Below are 23,407 nucleotides of genomic sequence, written 5' to 3' on the forward strand. Positions count from 1 at the left end.
AATTGCTTGACCATTTGTTGAAACATCTGTCAGTCATGTATTAACCCTCCCTCAACTGTTGCTAAATGGAAGGGTAATATGCAGTGTGACCGGTCACACACATCAAGTCCAGGCAGTGCAAGCTGGTCCAGCTGTGCGCTGGGCAGACGACTTGCTGCTGCAGGGCGCGCTACTTCGTTGTAACCTATGTCTTGAGCCATAGCATAGACTGACAAAGAAGGCAACAAATGGAAGGACCCCCACGCCGATTACCTGGTCCTGAGCAGCAGACAGGACCAAAGCAAACAAACCAGTGTGGTTTACCAGCAACCCACGGTGCTGTCCAAGTGGCACGCGGTTTGTGTTCGCAGCCCTACAGCACTTTACCCTCGGTCATGCTGTGCTGTGACACTGTGTGCGGCTTTGAACAGGCCAACCTCCAGCGCGGGCTCTTGTTCTCTTCCCGGGAGAGAACGACATCCTCTGGGAGCCGGCCAGGCTCTGTGGTCCCTCTGGCAGTCTGCGTCAAACGGTTGTAATCGAGAATGAACTTCCCACATGTGCACAAGTGTGGTTGGAATCTGCTTCCCGGTGCCGTACGCAGGCAGGAGGCATTTCAGGGAGATAACGTCTGATCGTGGAGTCAGGGTTGTGCTCCTGGGAAATCCCTCCTTCTAACTCACTTCTCCGGGGTGCCTGAAAACCGCACAGCCGGGGCCTGGCAGCTGGGGGGCTGGGCCTGCTGCATAGAACGCTTCTCGGACAATCCCACCGCTCCCAGTGCGGGGCTTCCGTGGGGACTCGGGTCCGAGAGTTGAGAGGGGTCTAGAATGGGAGGGGTGGCTGGTCTGTCTCTCTCTCATGTGGTCTCTCATGCTTCCCCCAAGACCCTCCCAGATTTCTCCCACAAGTCCCCTCGGGTTTGCGTTCCGTGCCGTGTCGGGGGGGTGTGGCAACGATGGTTTAGGCATATCCAGTCTCAGCACCAGGCTGTGTGTATTTCCTGGCTCCAAACAGCAGTTACTGCCATTCTGTGCCTGCACCCACCTCTGAAGGAGCTGCTGTCCCATAGGACACTTGGGGAAACTGAGTCACGGAGAAGCAAAGGGACTTGCCCAAGGTCACGCAGGCAGGTGGGAACAGACGCCTGAGTGCCCTGCACCAGGCTGGCTACGGCATTGAAATCACGTCCTTCATTCTGCATGCTGAGTTTTTCCTTGATTTCGCCCATCTCTCAATGTTTATCTCATTTGCTGCTGGTCCCTTCCCAGTCCCTGCTTTCAGCCATTGATGCACCCTTAGAACAGACGAAATGGCAGGATTTCCTCCTTGTCTTCAGCAGCAGCTGGTGGGTTGGGCCCAGATGCCCCTGGAACGCCGAGCAGTAGCAGGTGGCAAAAGAAATCTTGAGTGTGGTGCCTTCATACGGAGGGCGGGTCTGGCTTGTCTTAGCAGGGCACTTACCAACTGTTCTTCCCTTGTTTTAGCTGAACCAGCTGGAGGAGGCAGCAGATGCAGCTCACACCTTTTTCATGGCAAACCCTGAGCACATGGAAATGCAGCAGGACATTGAGAACTACAAAACCATGACAGGGAAGATCCATCTGGTTGATCGAGAGGCCAAGCCGCACATGGTGAGTGTGGAGAGAGATGGTTTCCTACTCAGCTGGACAAGTATGTCAAATGCCAGCCAGCGTGGGGATGAGTTTTGGGCCTGGAGGAAGGTAACACGGGCTACTGGCCAAGCTCTGTTGGACGGCGTTTACAATGCTGTGACGTGAGCTCATGCTAGCCCGCTAGAGAATATCGGCGTGCGAGCCTTCTGCCCTGTCTGTGAGGCCGCGTTTGTCAATTTCCACCCCGTAGCATCTGCCTGGCTGTGCCGTTACCCTGTGCATGGCCGAGAGGTAACCACAGTGTCTCTGGTTTAAACATAGACCTGGTAGCATGCTCATTTTGCATTCAGTTACCCTTCCATACAGGCATCTGTGCACCTGTATTTTCACTGTATTCCAGCCATGTGCATTTAGCCAGGGCACTTCTTCGCCCACCTGCTTTCTCCATGTACAGCCGAGGCAATGCCTCACCTGTGAAATTCCGAGGGCTAAGCCCTGGCTGGCAGGGGACATGCCGGTGTTCCCTGGTTGGGACGGTTCAATGGGGGAAGCAAATCGGTCAGAATTCCCTTTTCTCTTCCGATGTGTCCCCTCTTGGCGCTGGCTGTTATACGCATCCCCTGGCGTATGCCCGGTGCCACAACGCTCCAGCCTGTCCTCTCCTCAGAGGAGCTGCTGACTCACGCGCTGACTGCGCTCAGTATCAGCCATGGCCTGGCTTGACGGACGGCTCAGTAAATGGCAGGCTTTGCACACGCTGTGTAAATGGGTTTGCCCATCCTGGCTCTCACACATTTACACGAGGCCGGTTTCTGCAGACCACCTGAGATGCACCCTGCACGGGATGGTCTGAGTGAGGTGCGAGTGACAAAGGGGTATTTAAGCCATCTTCATTCCCTGCCTCCTCCAGCCCCAGGGCTGATCCAGAGCACAGATGTGTCTCTTTTCCCAGCCCTGCCACCAGTGCCAGCGCTGGGCGAGGTACCAGCGTTCAGTCAGGTCCATGAGCATGATCCAAAGCTCAGTGAAGCCAACGGAAAAACTCCCATTGACTCCATAAGGTCTTGGATTTGGCCATGTGTTACCTAGTGGTGCCCAGCTGGCTAAGCCAGCTTTACAGCTGCTTTATGAACCCCAAAACTGGGCTCATCGCAGTCACTGGCTAATGATTTCCTAGAGCTCGGGTGAATTTACACACAGGAGGTTCGTTGAGCAAACATCACTGTCCATTCAGCATCATGGGCAGTTCTACCCGAGTCTCTTTTAGCCCAATGTGCCCCATGGGCTCTGATTTAGTCCCAGTGTTACAACACCTACCCTGCTTCCCGGCTGCCTAACGAGCCTGCCGGGCTTCTTTGCAGGAGAACTACAGCGCAGGGGTGAAGCACTATGATCAAGAAGAGTACGCGCTGGCCATCGAGTCCTTGGAGCGAGCGCTGCGGGGCTACTACACCGCGGATGTGGAGTGCCGGCTCATGTGCGAGGGGCCTCAGCGCTTCGAGGAGTACGACTACTTGGAGTATGAAGCCGGCCTCTATGAAGCAATTGCAGGTGAGGGCTCTAACCAGTCCCCAAGTCCCCTTGAGGCACAGGACATGTATGTGCCTTGGCTCCTGGGGTGTTTTTAACTAGAAACTTTAACAACTTTGCTGAATTTGGCAAAGCAGCTTCCCTTGGATAACCGGCAGCGCTGAACTGTGAAGCCAGCTGGGACCCAGGGACGACGACTCTTAATCCTGAATCGGAAACAATCTCCTTCAGAGGTGCTGAGCACCTGCAATTTTCATTGATCACAGTTGGTGTTGTGGGTGCTCAGCACTTCTGAAAATCAGGTCCTCCGTGCCTCTGCCTCCGTTTTCCCCTCTACCGAATGGGGACATTAACGTCTGCCTTACCAGCATGCTGCATGGCCGTGCACTAGCTAGCTGTGTGGAAAGTGTTCTGAGGATGCTACAGGGTCTAGAACAATATGCATAAGGACACAGGACTAAAGGAACCTCCTGGGTCATAGCTAGGGCCCTACCAAATTCACGGTCCATTTTGGTCAATTTCACGGTCATACAATTTTTAAAATCGTCAATGTCATGATTTCAGCTGTTTGAATCTGGAATTTCACAGTGTTGTAATTGTAGGTGTCCTGACCCAAAAAGGAGTTGGAGGGCGAGGGTGGTTCGCAAGGTTATTGTAGGGGGGTTGCGGTACTGCTACCCCGTACTTCTGCACTGCTGCTGGTGGTGGCGCTGCCTTCAGAGCTGGGCAGCTGGAGAGCAGCGGCTGCTGGCCAGGAGCCCAGCTCCGAAGGCAGCGTCACCGCCAGCAGCAGCACGGAAGGAAGGATGGCATGGTACGGTACTGCCACCCTTACTTCTGTGCTGCTGCCTGCAGAGCTGGGCCCTCGGTCAGCAGCTGCCGACCTCTGGCCACCCAGCTCTGAAGGCAGCAGCGCAGAAGGAAGGATGGCAATGGTTTGGTACTGCCACCCTTATTTCTGCACTGCTGCTGGCTGGGTGCTGCTATCAAAGCTGGGCACCTGGCCAACAGCTGCCACGCTCTGGCTGCCCAGCTCTGAAGGCAGTGGAGAAGTGTGGGTGGCAATACTGCGACGCCCCTAAAATAACCTTGCGACCCCCTCCTCCTTCCCCCCCTCCCCCGCAGCCTCCTCTTGGGTCAGGACTCCCAGTTTGAGAAACACTGGTCTCCCCCATGAAATCTGTGAAGTATAGGGTGGAAGCACAGAAAAGGCCAGATTTCATGGTCCATGACGCGTTTTTCATGGCCATGAATTTGGTAGGGCCCCAGTCCAGTGCCTGCCATTGGAGGCAGCCCTGTCATATGACCTCATTCATAAACTCACCATGCTCCATCTTAAAACTAGCTCGGTTTCGTGCCCCCTGAATTCTGATTGGAAGGCTGTTCCTGAGCCTGTGCATGCAGGGGTCCAAGTTCATCCCTGAAGTCCACAATGAGTCTGCATCTGAATTTCAGGACTGGCCCCTGTCACTGTAACAGGCTGAACCAAACCTCCCAAACGTCAGGAATCCAGATTCTGCCAGTTGTGCACTTGCTGACCTGCAGGGCCCTCTGGCATGCTCCAGAGTCGGGCACCCAGGAGCCTGGAGTTGGGAGCAACGCGGCCCCTGTGTCAGGATAATGTGTTCACAACCCAGTGAGTGATAAGTGCTAGGCTTTGCCCTTCTGTAGCGCTTTCCAGCTGAGGGAGCTAAAAGCGTCCTGCAAACGTTGCATAGCACCCCGGGGAGAGGAATTACCCCCTGTTTATAAAGAGGGGAAAACGGGGAGGAGGAAGCAGCTTGCCCGTGATCAGTCAGCGAGTCATTGGCAGAGTCAAGACTGGAACACAGAATTCCTGGATCCCAGCCCTGTACTTTTACCCACATGACCATCCTACCTTCCATCTGCCTAGACTTCCTGAGGTGGGGAGGGCTACACAGCTGGGTCCCAGGATGGGCAGGAATGATAAACAGGCCCAACATACCTCGCCCCTTGCTCTCATCCGGGAGGGAGGGATTTTGTCAGGTCATATTCTGAACAGCTCATTGTCTCAAAAGGCTGGGGACACTGACAAAAAACTAGGATAGATGCTACAATAATGGGGAAGCAGAGATTAGAAACCCGTGCAGGGAATTGAACCCTGCCGCTGTACTGTCCTTTGATTTGCACGTGTGGCCTTGAGCAAGGCAGGGTTAAGTGGGAACCCTCTCTCCATAAACTGGATTGCCTGTAATTAGCAGTAAGGGAAAGCAGAACAATAAATTTGAGCCCACTTGGCTTCAGAAGTCCTATGTCTGCACTTGGCCTGTCAGCTCTGAGAGCTGATGCACGGTCTTTGGGGGCTTGTTTTTCTGCTGCTGCTGCTGTAGAAAATTTTTTCCATTCAAATGCAGAATAGTTTTTATTTGTGTCAAAACTCATTTGCTAGCACAAAGTTGAGAGCCTAACTGAGACCAATGAGACAGGAAACAATTAGTACAACAAGAGGGAAGAGACTCTGTCTGATGATTTATCTATTGATAGTTTTTGGAACAAGACAGCAGATTGTTTTTAATATTTAGTCATCCAAGAAAAAAAGAGAAGTTTTTCAAAGGCCTGATCCGCAGGTAGATTTCATAGCTGTATGTCAATTAGGGATGTCATGTTCCCTTTTCCCCCCAATATAGATAGACGAGTACGTACCCTAGTGTAGATACAGTTATATTGGCATAAAGGTGTCTTCTTCTGCAGTATCTTATTCCCCTTCCCATACAAGAATAAGCTATCCCAGCGTAACTGTGTAGCTGTATCCATACTAGGATACGTAGTTAAAACGACACCAATATAATAAAAGTCCCACTTGTGTGTGCAGATAAGAGTCTCCGCGTGATAGGCTAATACCGCTCTGCCATCCATCCTCTCAGGTTACCTATACCAAACCCTGGGCATCCAGGCATGAGACCAGGAAAATCTGCAGCTCCTCCTCCCCCTGGAGCATGCTCCCCGAGACCAGCACTGCTGAGTTCCCACCTCCTTTCCAAACGGAGGGTTCTTTGCTGAGAGTCCCAAGGAGACGGCCCTAGCGTCAGTCAGCTTTGATCAGCCCCCTTTGGGGAGATCGTTTGGCAAAGCTGCGGGTGGGACTCGTTCCCAGTGGGAAAAAGTCATGCTGGCTTAGTGCACGTATGTTGCGCTTGCTGCGCTCGGTGGCTTTGCGCGCTGATGGACATGGGGGGGGGGTCGTTTGGGGAATAGTCAGAGCAGCAACAGTCAGGTCGTGCGGGGAGGATGAGGAGCGTTGCCGTGGCATTAGTGAAGGGTGCCACACCCGGTGCTCCGGGGAGTGAAGCCCTGGAGCAGATAAAGTGTGGGCAGTGCAGCCTCCCTCCAGCCGCGCCCTGTCAGTGTTTCTCACAATGGACGCGGAGGGACCTCGTCTAGACCAAGAAGATTCTTCCGTGTCCGTAGCCCACTCAGTCCTTGGCCTTGCCGCTTACTGGGGCCAGTGGTGCGAATGGTTTTTGTGATGCTGTCCATTGGGAAACTCACTTCCCAGAGGCCACTGAACAGCCATCAGATGGGAAAGGTTTCCAGTTCTCACTTAGATTTAACTCCATGGCCAGGAGGTGATAGAGTTTATAGCCCGTTACCAAGTCCCAGAGCCATCCAGCCACCCAGCTTGTCTGGAGCAGCGAGGCAAAATAATGTAGATTCCCATTGCTGTTACTTGCCTTCCTACATAGGACTGAGAGTGATACATTACAGGATGTCTTACTCTGTAATTTACTGACAGGTCTCTGGTTCCCAGACTCATTCTATTTAGTGGAAAGAAGGAATTCTGATGCTATTGAGAAAACAGTTTTAAGTTTCTCCAAAACAGTGTTTCATTTCCTATCCTGAGCTATTTTATAGTGCTGTTGTGGTGCTGCAACTCTCCACCCCAGAGATGGCTGCATTTCAATGGCGGGTAATGATTCCTGCACTATAGCCTGTAAAATTCTGAAGGACGCTTTGAGAGCATTGAGGGGAAGCACTATATGTCAGTGATGATTGATATTAGGATCTGCTGCCAACCTTCAGATCTAGGATGCTCCCGATAGATTCAAAGTTTAGCTACCCCCTCCCCCACTCTCTTTAGTGCACTATTCTGAGTGTATATGGAAAATCAAATGTCCACTCACGCTAACAGTTCTTGGAATCCCCAGAGCAAAACAGGAACTGTTTTGAGTTTCCACTTGATTTCAATGCAAATTCCTAAAGCCGGCATTCTGGCAGCTTGGGGGAGCGCTCTGGTAGCAGAGCGCATGTTTTATTTCAAACCCATGTTTGTTCCTTAAAGATTTTAATTGTATACAGAGATGCAGCAAGCAAAGTCAATTTGTAAGTACATTGCAGAAAAGGTCCCAAAGTGGAATCAGATGGTCCGCTTTGGCTTATAAATGCTACAGCTGACACAGCACATGTACTGTATGCTTTCACCAGTTAGAAATCTTGTTTATGGCAGATGCTTGCTATTCCGTTAAATTAACCAGAGAAATTTGTCATCTTTAAGAAGCAATGAACAGAGGTCTTCTGCTGACAGCATTTCCCCCCTTAATATTATCAGTACACATTCTGTCCGGTTTAGCTTGAATGGTTGCACTGAACTTCCCAGCCTGGCTTGCAGCAGTATTAATCTCAGAATGTCACTCAGCTGGTATGTGTCCCATATTGTGCATTATGCTGTTGCGATTGATCCTTTTTCTAAGATCCAGTTCTTAGAGTCTTTTGAAAGAGTTCTCCAACAGGAGCATATTTCATTGTCATGGGATGAAATTGAAGACAGGCTGGGCATCAGTCAGAACTTTCTAATAGATCCCGTTACTTTGTAGATTAGTCTCCAAAAGGAAGCAGTGGAAACCTTATTGCAAGATACATTTAAAAACAGATTGAACAAACCACTGGAGAATATGCAGTAGGGAGCAATCTTGCCCTATTCCTCACTTGATGGGTGAGGACTTCATAAGTCTTTCACATCTCAAGTTCCTTTGATCTCTTTCTTGGTGTCCCTCAACTTTGTTTTGACCCTCAGAGTCCGACAACTTCAGTTATTTCCCATTGCAAAGATCTCTCAAGAGGCCTATTGTACATCAGGGTAGCTTTGCTGTGGCTTTAGACAGAAATAGTAGCTTTTCCAGCACAGTCTCTCCTCCCCACGTGTGCAAAATTAACACCCTTGGAAATTAACATGGAGTAAAACATCAGACACCTGCATCCAAGTTGTGTCTGCAGAGTATGTGCTTGCAAGATGCCCAGTACCCGAGTTTAGTTATGGGTCCTGTTAGAAAGGAACATGGCAGAAGTCCCAGATATTGGGCATGGATAATGTGTGTTCCTGTAACCTTATGTCCCACTGGCTTCTCAAGATATACTCAGCAGCTTACAGGGTGGGGGCCCCTGTGTCTTTGATCTACTTGTGACATGAAAGTTGGTTTCCATAAACCCAGCTGAGCTCGTCTCTCAAGAGCTGATCATCAGCCTTCTGAGCACAGACGTTGTCCTATATCTCTTTCCCTTGCAGATCACTACATGCAGATCCTGGTGTGTCAACATGAGTGTGTCCGAGAACTTGCCACCCGTCCCGGGCGATTATCGCCCATCGAGAACTACCTTCCCCTCCATTACGACTACTTGCAGTTTGCCTATTACAGAGGTAAAGCTGGGCTTCTCCATTTCTAGCAGCCCTTGCTTGGTTTTGTTACTCTTTGGGTTAGTGGAGACTGTTTTATTTGGGGATTTAAATATTCTCCTCTAGGGGGTGTGCCATCCCAGCGTAATGGCACTGGCTAGCTTATGAAAGGAGACTCAAAGAGCTTGGCTTCTTTAGCCTAACCAAACGAAGGCTGAAGGGAGATCTGATAAATGCATCGGAGGGATAAACACCAGGGAGGGAGAGGGTTTATTTAAGTTAAGTGCCAATGTGGACACAAGAACAAATGGAGATAGACTGGCCATCAGCAAGTTTAGGCTCAAAATTAGACAAAGGTTTCTAACCATCAGAGGAGTGAAGTTCTGGAACAGCCTCCCAAGGGGAGCAAAAAAACGAACTGGCTTCAAGACTGAGCTTGAGAAGTGTATAGAGGGGAAGGGGTGATGGAACTGCCTCCCATGGCATGTGGCCCATTGGCGACAGCCAGTAACAAAAATCTTCAACTGCTGGAGATGGGACAGTAACTGGGGCGGGCTCTGAGTTACTGCAGAGAATTCTTTCCCAGGGATCTGCCTGATGGGTCTTGCCCACTTATTCAGGGTCTAACCAATCGCCATATTTAGGGTCTGGAAAGATTTCCCCCCCCCCCAGGTCAGATTGGCAGAGACCCTGGGGAGGGTTCACATTCCTCTGCAGCCTGGGGTGTGGGTCACTTGCAGGTTTAAACTAGTGCAAATGGTGGATTCTCTGAAACTTGAAATCTTTAAACCATGACTTGAGGGCTTCAGTGCCTCAGCCAGGGTCTATTACAGGAGTGGGTGAGATTCTGTGGGCTGCGTTGTGCAGGAGGTCAGACTAGAATAGATGATCATTGTGGTGGGTGGTGGTCCTATCTGACATTAGTCTACAAGAACATGAGAACCAGAAAATAAATCCAGGTAGAAGCTGAGAGTGGAAAAGCCCTGTCTAGTGTTACTCTCCAAGCTGAATGAAGTGCAAAGAGTGAAGGGCCAGATTTTTAAAGGTATTTAGGTGCCTAAATAGGCACCGGGTAGGGGAGTTAGATGCCAACGCGCTGTTGAAAATCCCACCATGGGGCTTATCTGTGTCTTTAGGCCCCTAAATAAGCTTTAAAAAGTCTGGCTGTAAGTGCTTTTATAAAAAACAGCGTCACCAGCCTCATTTTGCTCACAACCAACCACCACAAACTCATGAGATTGGCTTAACAATCACAAGATTCTTTTTTTAATGATACATTTTGGGATCTTTTCATTGGCTTTCTGGTTTCTGAGCCTTTGGAGTTCGTATTTTTGAGCTTTTCACTGCAACCACTAGGGCTATAAACTTATCGTTTAACGAAAGGTGAACTGAGACTCTCGTGTAGTAACCTAAAATAAACACCAAAGATTGTGAGAGTCGCAACAAAACCGCGAGCATTGGCAAGACCATAAAAGTAATTTCCTGTGCTTGTTGTCGATAGTCAAACAACATGTCGGATAAGACAATAGTCTGTTTATTAAAAGCACCCACAATTACAGTGTCCTAGAGAGGAATATACTAAGAGCCCGAGAAGCGGAAAATAAGAAAATTTGGCAATACAACATGAAAATCCATAAATCATACTTCAAACTGGAAGGATGCTCATTTCTCATATTCGCTGAATTCCATCCCCCTTATTTTCTCTCAGGGATTGTGGTCTGCTCCTGATTCTGGGCTTCTGTCCTAGCTCTGTTCCTGATTTACTGGGTGGCCTTGGAAAAGTCACATAACTTTTCTGTGCCTCAGTTTCCCTCTGTGTAAAATTGAGACAGTAAGACAGGGCTGTTGCAGAGGGCTGTGGTGGAGCTGATTCATAAATGTCTGTCATGAGCCTGGGGGCCATCGGGTGACAGTCTGTCTGAGTGAAAAGTCTCATCATTCCATCTCTGGCTGGCTTCTTTCTTACCTCTGCACCTGTCACACCTGAGTCCCCTGGATCGGTCATGCCATGTCATCTCCATGCCGTCCCCAACCTCTGCTGTGCTCCCTTGCAGTGGGTGAGTACGTGAAAGCCCTGGAGTGTGCCAAGTCCTACCTCCTGTTCCACCCGGACGATGAAGCTGTCTTGGAGAACGCAGATTATTACAACAGCCTCTTGGAAGAGACTATGGACCCAGAGACCATCAAACCCAGAGAGGTGAGAATAAATGTATTGAGATTACCCTGCACGGCACCGCAACTGAAGCTTTTGTTTGTAAGTAGTTCAATCGATGCAGCAATTTGGCAATCTCCTAATACCGTCACCGATTTTGACGAAAGGTTAAAGGATTAAGGGCCAGGTGGTTCTCTTGGTCACGTCGGTGTAAATCCGGATTAATGCCAGCAGCTGGTGTGACAGTTTTTAGCCAAATGGCAACCAAGCAGAGTGGATGTGATGCCCATGTATGTGTACGGGCCACGGAGGGAGAGGGTTTGTTTAGGAGGACAGGCATAGGAGCAGTGTGATGAAATAGGGTGAGGAGCACCAGGAGAACCCCAGACAGTGATGGCTGTTAGTCAGCTGGGGAAGTGGTGAAAGCCGGTCTCATCGCTTGAGTCATTGAAAGCTAGACTGGGCGAAGCACTCCAGACTGTTCTGCAGGGAACCGCTTTGTAGTAGGTGGGGTGGGGATTAGCCTTGGGTCAGACGACGAAACAGGACTTCATGAGTCACCGCTGGAGGAAATGTCTTTGTAGCGATAATTTTCCCATGGTGGGTACCTTTCCCATGCTGGAGAATGTTCCCGTCACATCCCTGAGAGATGTGTCATCCTGCCAGAGCTGGATGTATCTGAGGTGCTTATCTGGCTCCCGTTTGCCTAGTGCCTCACACTCGGTAAGGGATTTATCCTCACAAGAGCCCTGTGCAGAAGGGCAGGGCTGTTACACCCGTGTGCAGAGGGGAAGGAGGGGTGCAGAGAACCTGAGGCCTGGTCTACAGCTAAAGTTTAGACTGTCCTAGCTCCTTTGCTTAGGAGTTTTTCATACTCTCATCCCCCTGAGAGACATGGTTCAGCCGACCTAAACCTCAGTGTAGATGCCGTTTGGTCGATGGAAGAATTCTTCCTCGGTACTGCCTCTCGGGGGGAGGGGCAGTTCCTACAGTGACAGAAAACCCCTCCCATCACTGCGACAAGTGTCTGCGCTTGTAGCCTCAGTGCTTCGCCCACGGTCACCCAGGAATCCTGAATCGGAGGCTCGCGCCCTGACCGGCCTAACGCTTCCTTCTCCCTTCCCTCGGCTGTTGCAGGAAGCTGCCAAGTTTCTGAGGCGTCATAAGCTGGAGTCTGACCTCTTGCAGATGGGAGCAGCTGGCCTGGGATTCGTCTACACCGAGCCGGTAACGACATGGAGCTCTTCCTTGCCATTACAGTTTGTTAGTTCCAAACTTTGCCGCTTGGTTTCGCTCCGGGTTTCTGTCCCCATTAGCAAGGCCAAGCGTGTGAGGTGAGGGGTGCGGTCTATCAACGTCCATTTAAGTCCAGAAGAATTTATTAGCCTGACAAGTCATACAGGTGTTACCAGCGAGTAAAAGAGACGGACCCCACCTGATGGACCCCCGTCACTCTAGTAGGTGGCTGTCTCACATTCTTTAATATGGGCCCCTTTTTCAATCTAGTTACAGGCCTTTTTGTGACCCTCACTGTGGTTTTGTCATCCGTGAAGCACTTAATTAATGAATGAAACCTCCCAGCGTTCTTGTCTACTAGGGAAGTCATGTTATCCATGTTTTGCTGTTGGGGAAACTGAGGCAGGCACAGAGAGGTGAAGTAACTTGCCCAAGGGCACAAGGGAAGGCTGTGGCAGAGCAGAGAATTGAACATGGACCCCAGGCCAGTGTGTTAGCCATTGGACCATCCTTTGTAAATAGCTGAAGTGATGGATTTGCAGATTAGAGAACACCCTGAATCTCACTGGACTGCGACAGCACTCCAAAGCCATGCGCCCATGACTCCACCCATGTGGAAGTGCACACAGATTCTTCGCTCCTTTCCCTTCTGCCTCATGCTTTCTTCAGGAGAACCAGTGCCGCGGCTCTTACTGGATTTCTGCCATTTGCTGACACTGTGACCTGTGCACCTTTCCCTAACGCGTGAGGGAGGAATGGCCCTGATCGAGATAGGAGGGTCTGAACCCCTCTCCTAGAAGTTTGAATGTGGAGGTGGACTTCGTAGCATGGCTGGTCTCTGAACACAGCTCGAGTTGGGGAGTACTCAGGTTCAGAACCAAAGACGTCTTAGCCCCATCTCTAGGGTTTCCTGGAGTGTGTCAGAGCTGCTAACACAGTCTGGTGTGTTGCTTGCCTTTCCTGTGGAGATCAGCAAGATGCAACACAAGTGTGTGTGTGTGTGTGTGTAAAAGAGAGAGAGACCACTGCAGTCCACGGAGCAGGCCAGAGAAAGGGTCTGTAACGTGCTCCCTGGGACGTGCCAGCACAGACATCACCTGCACATTCCCAGGAACCCGTTTTTTCTACATTCCCATCTCCAGTGTTTAAAAACTCAAATGTTTTGTTTTTTCTCCTGAATTGTTTTCATGAGTCACTTTGGTTCCGTGTAAAGAACCCGACCCCCCTCTCTCATTGCAGAGCTACTGGAGCAACTCCGGCGCCCGTCAGGACGAGCACAGGTAAGTCACTGACCAAAGGCACAACCTTGTTCCCTGAATTTAGGGTTACGCAGGAATCAACACCGGGTTTTAAAATGGACGCTGCTGTGATCGAGAGAACAGTCTGTTTGCTGAAGAGAGCTGGAGCGGTACCTGGTGTTTCCAGGCCTGAACTCCAAATGTCCCAGCAGGCACAGTAACTCGGCAGAAATGACGGGTCCCTTTTCAATCTAGTTACAGTTTCTGTAGCACCCATCATGGTTTGTGTCTCACAAACATTAATGAATTAAACCTCCCAGCACCCTTATCTAGTAGGGAAATGGCGTCAGCCAGGTTTTACTGATGGGGAAACTGAGGCACGGAATGCCCAAGTGACAGACCAAGGCTACCCAACCAGCCAAGAGCTAGAACCCAGCTCTCCTGAGCCCTAGTGCTGTGTGCGAGTGCGGAGAACATTCTGCTCTTCTTAGAACACACGGTTCTGAGACGCTCTCATCTCATTCAAAGAATAGCACCTCACCTCCGTGCACCATGCTGGGCCGTGGGCTCCGGACTCCTTCAGAGGGGAGACCACCACCTGTGGAAGCACTCGTAGCCTTCCTGCCGCATGTAGGTGTTCCTGGGAGGTCTCCGCCATAAGGAGGGACCTAGTGTGTTTAGCTTGTGAGACCTGATGGGCACGTAGAGCAGGGGGTGGGGCTGCACGTGTATCTCTGCAGTGCCTCTGGGTCACGGATAAACTCCATGGGTGAGGCAATGCGGCATGCACGGCTGCTGCCCATAAACCTAAGGAACTGGCTCTGGGGAGCTTCAGTCCCTTTGGTGTGAATATGGCACCTTTCAAAAGCACAAAATACAACCCCAGAGGTTTGGGTTTGTTTGGTTGTTTAAAACAGGCAGTTCACATGGATTGTCTCCCATCAGCCCAGTGGCAATCCCGTGCTTCATTAGGAGCTGTGTTGTTACAGGCCAGCACTGGATATTTGAATTATTAAGCATGTCTGCCACGCTGTTCTTTCCCTCACGTGCTAGTTTCTGGTGGTACCAGTTTCAGGCCACCAGTTCCAACCCGGTCAAGATCATGCAACCAGCGTACAAACACTGAGGCCAGTGTTTTCAAAAGTGACTCCTGAGTTTAGGGGCCCAGACACCGTAAAGAAGTCCACTTTTCAGCAAGTGCAGAACCACGCCCTGCCAGAACAATTCAGGTCTCTGTTGTTTTTGAAGGTGTCTCAAGTTGGGCACCGCAAATGCCTGCTCTGTTTTGAACATCGCCACCTTTCCTTTCCAATGGATTTATTTTACTGCTTTTCTGACGGCTGCAAAAAAAAGCAGCATTCCCAGAATCTGAAACCCACTGAAAACTCAGGGCTTTTCCTCTTGTCTCCTGCTCCTCAGAGTCCCCTCGGGTGTTAACAGTGAGCTGGCAGATGGTCCCGCCCTGTCTCTTGGAAAGAAACCTGCACCCAAAGTGGATCGAGAGCTGCGGGAGGGTAAGTGTGCACAAAGGATCTCCACCCAAACCAAAGGCTTTCTGTGAGCAATGAAGACACACGTTCTGTCAATAGCGGGGATGAAGCCACCAAGTCACGTCCTGGTGTCAGCTGTGGGAGTCGCAGTTCTGTTTGCTACAACTCTGTGTGATGGTGCCAAAGTGAGGGGCCCATTGATTTTGCCGTCATGATGCCCTGCAATTAGGGCCTAATTCTGCAAGCTGCTGAGCACTCTCCACTGAGCGCAGAATTTGGAGATAGGAGACTGGATTAGGTGCAGCTCTGAAACGGCAGTTCCCGTGTTGTGATTGATACTGATCCTGAGCACCCTATGCCCTTAGTGTTCTGTGGCGCCTTTCACCTTCCAAACGTGGTCCGGCCGTTAATCCTCACACGATGCCTCGGGAGGGCAATATTTCCCCTGGCGCCCAAAGTCACACACTGAATGACCGTGAAGCATTAGACTTTTGGGGAATTCCTAGTCCCTACCCCTTGGCCTATCCTCCGACTCCGGTAAGCACTGCATACTTGTTCTCCTTGCTCGCAATTTCATATCTTGGCTTAGTTCAAGTTATTTCCTTTTAACGCCTGGTAGGCACATTTACTGACCCAGCTGAAAACTGGCAGATATTGCTTCACAACCAGAGAGAATAGCCATCAATGATTATACTAACAGCTGAGCTTTTCCCTAGGATGATTTTGAAATCAGGCGCGCTCTTGCCAAACTCCAAAGCCATTCCTTCGCTACAAGGCAGCCTGACAGCAAGCCAGCCATAGCAGATCTCCTGTCTCCACCGCTGAGCCGGCTCCATCTTGCTTGGGCAGGAGAGAAAATCATGTCAAATATCAGGACCTCTGCTCTGCCCTTTGGATGGGGGAAGGGAGGGTTCCGCCCTGTGGCTGTCATTGTAACAAGATCTTGCAGTGCTTCCTGGGTAATCCTGGCCAGTGCTCCCTTTGGAAATCATGGTCTGCAGTTGCAGTCAAAAAATGATGCAGAGCATGAATAACACTGTGTGACCGACACTGGGGGAAACTAACATTTGCACTTGCCAGGGCCACATCAGCTACTCGTTTAGATCAGCAGCAGCTGTGCCCAGTTTGCGCGCAATGGAGCACATTGTGGCCACCGTCTTCTTTAATATCCAGGCACAACTCTCAGCAGCAACAAACGCTCCCTCCTGAGTTGTGTCCCGGCAGCCTTGGCCCACGCTGCATGTCCCTCCGGGGGCTGCGTTTGGCCCACCTTCGCGGTAAGCGCTCAGGATATTGCTCTCGCTGCCCGGCACAGCACAGGCAGCGTCGGAAAGCTGCCTGGTACAAAGCCTAATGGGGATTTTTTAGTCAAATCCTTTTTGGTTTGTTTTTTCTTTAGATGAAATTCTCCAAGTTTTCAATAAAAAAAAACATGCACCAAAACTAAACGACTCAGTTTCTGTCTCTCTCCCCCCCGCCCCTTTTAATTTCCTTTTTATTTTCCCTGTTTCCAGTGGAAAAAGGGGAGGAGAAAGGGGGGGCATAAGGAGAAAGGATTGGTTTTTGTCTGTAAAAAGTCTGAAAAATCACTCTCCAAAAATTGAGAAAAATGGGTTTTATTTTTCATTCCTTTCAGAGATTTGCCCAGAAAACCCTTTGTGACAGACTCTGTCCAGGACACATTTGGGACCTGAGTCTTTCCTGTCCTGGCTTTGCATAGGCATCATTTCATTGAGCTCAGTGGACTTGCTGCCGATTCCCACGTGTCATTTAGATCAGAATCTGGCCCCCATGGTGTCTGGATTGAGCCCAGGAAAATGCCAGTGACCTTGTTGCCCTGTTCCATTCCGGCTTGTTTTGACTCCTGTACTGCCTTAGATAGCGGAGCCCCTCTTTTCACGAGCATATAAAGTCTCAGGACACGCTGGAGGCCAAACAAATCTGTGGGTGGGTGGTTAGGTTTCCCCTTGATCCCGCTGCAGTTGTAACCACAGGCCCGAGAAGCTGGAGGAGCCTAGCCAAGCACATACCGAAGGTGTGATACAAGGATGCAGTGTTCGCACTACAGCTCCCAAGGCGACGGCTGCAAGTTGGCTGGGTCAGCTCAGTGCAAACCGGCTGTAAGGAACCAAAACACATTTGTAAGGCCTTCTATTCCTTCAGGCTTTCTTATTCTTTGATCTCGACCCACACTGGGCTCCTCTCTGCCAGGATAAACATCCCAATGTTGCAGGGTCAGCCCTGGCAGACGCCAAAGCCAGCCAGCGCATCACGAGCCTCTCCAGAAAATACTGCGCTTGAGGATGGGCTCCCAGAGCACCTGGAGGAAAGGGACAGCAGCGTCCGCTTCTCCACGCACCAAGCCACCTCCTGCCATCCTCGCTTCAGCTCTGGCCACATGGAACAGGCACTCGGGATGCAAAGACCATATTTGTTTTGAGCTAAGGGTTCACCTGGCATTGAAGTTACAGGCAAACCTTGATTCACTCAAATTCAGGTTTAACCAAAGATTGGGTGTGTCCTCCGAGCCTGGAGAGGGCACAAAGCAGGGCAGGGAAGGGCTGAGGATTGCCGAAGTTAGCCAAACTCCCAGCGTTGGCATTATTCCAGAAGCTGCTGGTTTCATTGCATGGTTTTCCCCAGTCCTGAGCATGACACGGAGCTGCATTGCTGCAAAGCTTAGGGGCTCCCTGGGGCTCCACAGGGCTACAGCTGCTGGGCTTTGCAGGAACGGAGCTGCTGGTTCTCCAAACAGCTGATCCTCAGACGGTCTTGGTGTCTCCTCAGAATTTGAGTACTTGGGTTTTGCCTCCAAACTCCTTTGGGTTGGCCGCCCCCGTTTGTGCACAAAGCTGGCCAGAGGATTGATTCGGAATGAATCTCGCAGCACATGTTAGCTGTCAGAACGAATACGGCTCCTTTTTATTTTTGGCTGCAAATGATCTGTTGTAACGGTAACATACAGATGGCGTCATTCGTGGCTTTCCCCTGCGGATGGCTGGAATTACAACAATATCGCCAAAAATTAAAAGCCTCCCGAAGGGACAGCCATTATTGCTCCATTCCTGAATGGCGTGGGGTGGGGATTAGCAATAAGATCAAGGGATTAGGAACAGAGCCTCTCACTGCTTGGGACTGTTGGTCTGACTCGGCTCCACGGAACATGCATGGAAAGCTCCCTGCTGATTTGTGGTCAGTAGATCAGGCCCCAAATCTTGTTTGCTTTACTCCCGGAAGGAGTCCTGTTCACTTGGGTGAAGCCAACCGAATTGAGCCCTCGGTCAGCTGTTTGGTGGCTTATATGGGCCTGTCTGGGCATCCCAGTGGTTACAGTATTTCCCAGAGTTCAATGAGATGAGGATGGCAAGGACAGCTCCCTTTCAGCACTGGCTCCGCTGGTCTGGTTAAATTCAGAGGACAGCGAGTCAGAGCGCCTGGATTCCATTCCCAGCCGCAGGGGGCCCGTTAACCCCTTTGTGCCTGCGTTTGCCCATCCTCTAAGTAGTGATGCTGCTGCTTCGCAGTGAGAGGCTCGGTGATGTCTGTGAAGTGTTTGGAGGCCTCCACGTGAACAGTGCAAGGCCAGGGCAAATCCTTGGGTTTTGTAAAGACAGTCTAGCCATGAGCAAAGCCCTCGGCCTGTAGAGCTCACCAGCACCACTCATGCTGGGCCCCAGCCCAGCGCAGGCACCAGGTAGATCAGCACCTGCAAACAGAAGGAAAATGAAGTTTCATGTTTGTGACGTAGCAGTCGCCCTCTTTTCCCTGGCTGGGGCACGCAGCACGTCCACGTCAGCTTGCTGGATACTTGTGGCTCACTTTTTAGCAACTCCATCCTGGTTATTGAAGTTGATCTCCTGCCAGCAATGGGGAGCTACTGAAAGCAAATCCAGAAGGCAGCAGGAACAAAAACGTTCTTAGATGTGCCCACTGTATCGTGTATGTGTGAGACACGAACCTGATCCAGGAAGTTCAGAGCCCAATTGGCTAGTGCCCCGAGTGTGTGAGGTCTGGCTCCAGGGCTCTTTCTGATGTGTGCGTGTTTATAATAAATATTATCATCAAGCAACAAAACAGACTGTGAGGGATGCTGCCTGTCCAAGAAACCTAAATCTTCTTTGCAGATCGTTCCTCGGCAAGCGATGGGATCTCGACTCACTATCGTGTCCCCTCCATTGGCCTGGGGCCCGTCCAAAACAGCAATGTGCTGCAGTTGACAGAGAGGAGGATTTAATAGAAATGTTCCATCGTGCCACATTTTGAGAGAAGTGCTGTGCTGCCGCTGCCTGCTTTTTATTGCAGCTTTCCAACAGCGGTTCTGTTTCCCGTGGCTCCGAAGCATTTCACCTTCCCCCCAGAGAAACATCTGGTTAAGGGTTTAGTTTTCGAAACACACAGACTTTGTTTTCATTGTCTTGTTTTTCTGTTCGGATGAGGGTGGCCTCATCCCGCGTCCGTGCGCAGGAGAGAGAGCGTGTGGGTCAAATAGCTAATCACTTCCCCACTCCCTGCAAGGTACGCGTCCGATTCACCAACTGCCTGGTATTTATTATTATTTATTTATATTCCCCTAGGAGCTAGGGGCTGTACAGACGCAGGACAAAAAGCCTGTCCTGGCCCCAATCTGCAGTATGGAACGCTGGCCCAAGGCAGACTGGTGCCAAGTGAAGACTGCAGTATCTCCATGCTATCAGGACAGTACATTGAGGACCTCAAAACCAACCCAAGATATTCCCCATTGTGAACAGATATGAACTGATTATGTAAAATCCTTCCACAAAAAAAGGGTCTTGGCTCCAGGGAATACCACAGGAACCTGCTGTATGCATCCCCTTGCTCAGTAAAACATGCAGTGTCTCTTCAGCTGGTGTTTGACAGCTCTCCTGTAGTCAAAGTATACCGCAGCACAGTGGCATCCTGCTGAGTCGCAGCAGGCTTGCGTACGGCTGCAGCGCCAGGACACTGGGATGAAGTTTTGCTGGCCTAAAATAATTGTAGTGCCCTTATGAGCTTGCAGGCCTGGAAAATGGGGTCTGCCCCAGAGCATAATGGGAGAGGGAGGTGCAGGCCTGCCTTCATAGAGCGAATCCTAGCCAGGGGCTCTGCTAGCAGCAGATAAACTAGGCAGCAGATATGGCTCCTCTCTCAGGACAATTTGAGTGGCATTGTGACCCTGCGTGCCAGGTTGCAATGCTGCTCACTGCAGTTTGGCCCGGCCGCCTCTCTGGCATGATGGAAGGGCGGCCGGGCCAAATCGGCTGCTGTAGGCAGGGGCGGAGGGGGCTGAACATTGGTGTTCGAGCTGCCTGTGATCGCAGCAGTCACCTGTCTGCCTCCAGCCCTTCCCAGGGCCTTTAGGAATGACCCCTCCAGGAATGGGACCTTAGGACGAGGAATGATTTGCGATGGGCTGGCCCCTGGAGGAGGCCCCGTTTGGGAAGCCAGGTCCTGTCACGCGAGCTGCTGCACGCGCATCCTGAGACGGTCTCTGCGCCAAGGAGCTTAGAACGTAGAAAACGAGAGACAAGAGAAGGATTCAGCAAACTGGCGGGGGGATACTGGAGGGGTGAGGCTACTGCCAGCAGCACAGAACTGCCACTTCCACAGCTTCCTGGTCTCCCAGGAGCCCTGCGTGGGGTGGGGGTGGGGGGCAGATTAGCCTTCAAGGAGAGCTCCTGTCTGCAGCACCAGGCAGGCGTAATGCCGCTCGCTCCCAGCAGCCACAGAGTGAAAAGGAGACCAAAACATGCTGATGACTATTCCAGCAGCCGGTGCCTTGAGCCAAATACGAAAAGGCCCGTACAGAACGAACGCAGTGGAAATGTAGGGTCGACTTAAACTAGGAATTGGTTCTATTGGCTGCTGTGCAAAAAAGCCAGTTAGCTGGTGTCCGGGCCCCGCTGCGTCTCCGTGCAGCGTTTTAGAGTCTGGCCCGTGCGTTGCCAAAGAGCCTGATGAGAAAGTGGGAATCTCTGGCACTCTCGCAGTGAGTGGATTTCACCTCTGTGTCTTTGTTATTGACACCAGGCCAGAGCCTGCTCTCCGCTACACGGCTGTGAAGCCAGGGTGACCTCAGCTGGCCGGGTGCCTCCGTGTGACTGGCAAGCCAGTGAAGAGGTGTCGTGTTCAAGGTTGTTTTGTATCTGTCTTTCCCTTAGGGGGTTCTCTGCTCTACAGCGACGTGCAGTTCATCTATAACTCCCAGCAGCTGAACGGCACGCAGCGAGTGCTACTGGATAACGTCATCTCGGAGGAGGAGTGCCAGGAGCTGCGCAGAGTGGCCAATGTGAGTATCTGAGATGCCGGGCGGTGGGGTGGGGCTGGTGGGTGGAGGGGCGGGGACGGCGGGTTGCTGGTTGCCGGGGAGCCAGGTGGGCAGAGGGTCTGGGGTGGGAAGCCATGTGGAGAGAGTGTAATTGTCTGGTTTTGCCTAACTGCACAAGGCCCCAGCAAACACAAAGAACGCGTCTCCAAATTCCAGCCTCCCACATGCACGTGACCGCTAACGAGGTCTCTGGGAGTTGCGTGTGTGTATCCAGGGTCAGAGCTTGGCTTCTGCTACAGAACAGTGTGATCCATGCACTGGGGGAGCATCTCAAACGGCCGTCTGCAGTCCTCTCCAGCCCCACTGCCGGCCCATGCTCCAGCGCCGATGGACACCAGCTGAGGATCTGGCCCATTGTGTTTGCCAGTTACATAAGAAGACCTGGTTAGGGAATAGCCCACCCCTAAATAATCCCTTTGCCTGTGTTCCAGGTAGCCCCTGAAGGGAGTTGAATCATCTCATTCACTTGTCCCTGAGGGGTGCAGTTTGTTTACTTTTTGCATTTCACTCAGAGGGGACAGCAATAGCAGTGGGCCATTTTTGCTAGCTCTCTGTCATTTTCTCCCTGTTTCTCTCTGCACACAGGGCCGTTGGGTTCAACAAGACTTTGGCAGGGAGCCTTGAATCCCACAGTAGATATTTTCATTTTAAAAAAACTGGATAACATTTAAGGACAGTTCATGAGTTCGAGAATAATTTTCCATTTTTCTTCTTCAGCAAAATTTGAGCTGTGTTCTCGAACAATACTACCCAGCTTTTACATAGTGCTTTCAACTCCTAGATCTCCAAGCCTTTGCAGAGGAGATAAGGATCATTACCCCTATTTTAGAGAGGGGGAACCGAGGCACTGTGCTGGAGCGCCTTGCTCAAAAGCAAAGTAGTAGCTGAGCTAAGCACAAAGCCCTGCACTCCTGAATCTCTCTGGGTTGTCACAGAGCCATGGCGGCTCAATTGTCATCTCAACCAGTAACGGTGTTGCAATCGGCCCTTAGCCATTGCCATGGCCGGTGACCAAAGCAGAAGGGAACTCACCTAATTCCGTCAGTATTTCTTATTGGTGAGGGTTAGATATTTTGGGTGGGGAGAGCCGGATAAACCTGATTTGGGGGTTTCTGCTCAGGACAACCGATGTCCCTGCCCTCTGACCTCTGCTTATGTCATTTCTTCCAGGGGATCATGCTGGCTGGAGATGGCTATCGCGGGAAAAGCTCACCCCACACCCCCAACGAGAAGTTTGAAGGGGCCACCGTCCTCAAAGCTCTCAAGGTGCGGCTTGCCCCTCTCTCCGGCCCCCGGGGCTCGGGGGTTGCTCCGCCGCCCTCTGGGCGGCCGGTGCTCACTCTGGTGTGTGGTTGTCCTGCAGTTTGGCTACGAGGGGCGCGTCCCGCTCAAGAGCGCCCGCCTGTTCTACGACGTCAGCGAGAAGGCCCGCAGGATCGTGGAGTCCTACTTCCGGCTGAACTCCACCCTCTACTTCTCCTACACGCACATGGTGTGCCGCACCGCCCTGCCTGGTAAGGGGGGCAGGGGCCGGCCTTGCGGCTCAGTGCTAAAGAAACAACAGCGCTGTTTGTGCTGTCTCCTGCCTCGGAGACGCCTCCCCCACGTTCTGCCGGGAGGAAGCCACCCGCCGGGGGCATGAGTTTGTTCGTTCTTTCGCACTTCCTCTCTCCTCTTCTGCCTCTCCTCCTTCCCCTCTCTGTCTCAGTGCCCCCCCTTGCGCTCCATCACCCCAGATCGGCGTGTCTGTTCCATCTGGCCCGCAGTGTTTCCCGCCTCGCTGCAGTGGGCGCAAGGCAGGTGCCAGTTCTTTGTCTCTGGGCTCCCCAGATTCCCCCTCTTCGCCCGCGGTCTTCGCATTTTTGCTGGTGGCAAGAGCCCTCCCCAGTGCAAAGGCCTCTGTGGGGAGCTGCGCCCCGAGACCCTGTCACGCCCATCTCACCTCTTCCTCTCCCCACCTCATGGTTCTGCCTAGGCCAGCAGGAGAAAAGGAACGACCTGAGCCATCCCATCCATGCCGACAACTGCCTGCTGGATCCCGAGGCCAGCGAGTGCTGGAAGGAGCCCCCGGCCTACACCTTCCGGGATTACAGGTAGGAACGTGGGGCTGAGATGCCATGTGCCAGATGCAGGTGCCAGGCCAGGGGAAACAGACGGGGCATGTGCTCACTGAGCACCAGGTCGGTGGGGCGTGACCACAAGAGCCCCCTTT

The 23,407-nt window shown here is 51.6% G+C and overlaps 1 protein-coding gene across 2 annotated transcripts in view; it reads left to right on the forward strand.

Moving 5' to 3' along the window:
• The window catches only part of P3H2 (prolyl 3-hydroxylase 2), a 113,116-nt gene that overhangs the window by 80,321 nt on the left and 9,388 nt on the right, over nt 1-23,407 (forward strand). For both annotated transcript variants that reach the window (XM_039489463.1, XM_039489464.1), the window contains exons 2-12: nt 1,467-1,613; nt 2,957-3,146; nt 8,647-8,778; nt 10,809-10,951; nt 12,044-12,133; nt 13,382-13,422; nt 14,800-14,894; nt 21,029-21,156; nt 22,366-22,461; nt 22,559-22,709; nt 23,171-23,288. In XM_039489463.1, coding sequence (XP_039345397.1) covers nt 1,512-1,613; nt 2,957-3,146; nt 8,647-8,778; nt 10,809-10,951; nt 12,044-12,133; nt 13,382-13,422; nt 14,800-14,894; nt 21,029-21,156; nt 22,366-22,461; nt 22,559-22,709; nt 23,171-23,288 — 1,286 coding nt within the window. In that variant the 5' untranslated portion in view covers nt 1,467-1,511. The remainder of the gene's footprint in view (nt 1-1,466; nt 1,614-2,956; nt 3,147-8,646; nt 8,779-10,808; nt 10,952-12,043; nt 12,134-13,381; nt 13,423-14,799; nt 14,895-21,028; nt 21,157-22,365; nt 22,462-22,558; nt 22,710-23,170; nt 23,289-23,407) is intronic.

This window comes from Mauremys reevesii, linkage group 9, assembly GCF_016161935.1.
Source record: "Mauremys reevesii isolate NIE-2019 linkage group 9, ASM1616193v1, whole genome shotgun sequence".
NCBI classification, from domain to species: domain Eukaryota; kingdom Metazoa; phylum Chordata; order Testudines; family Geoemydidae; genus Mauremys; species Mauremys reevesii.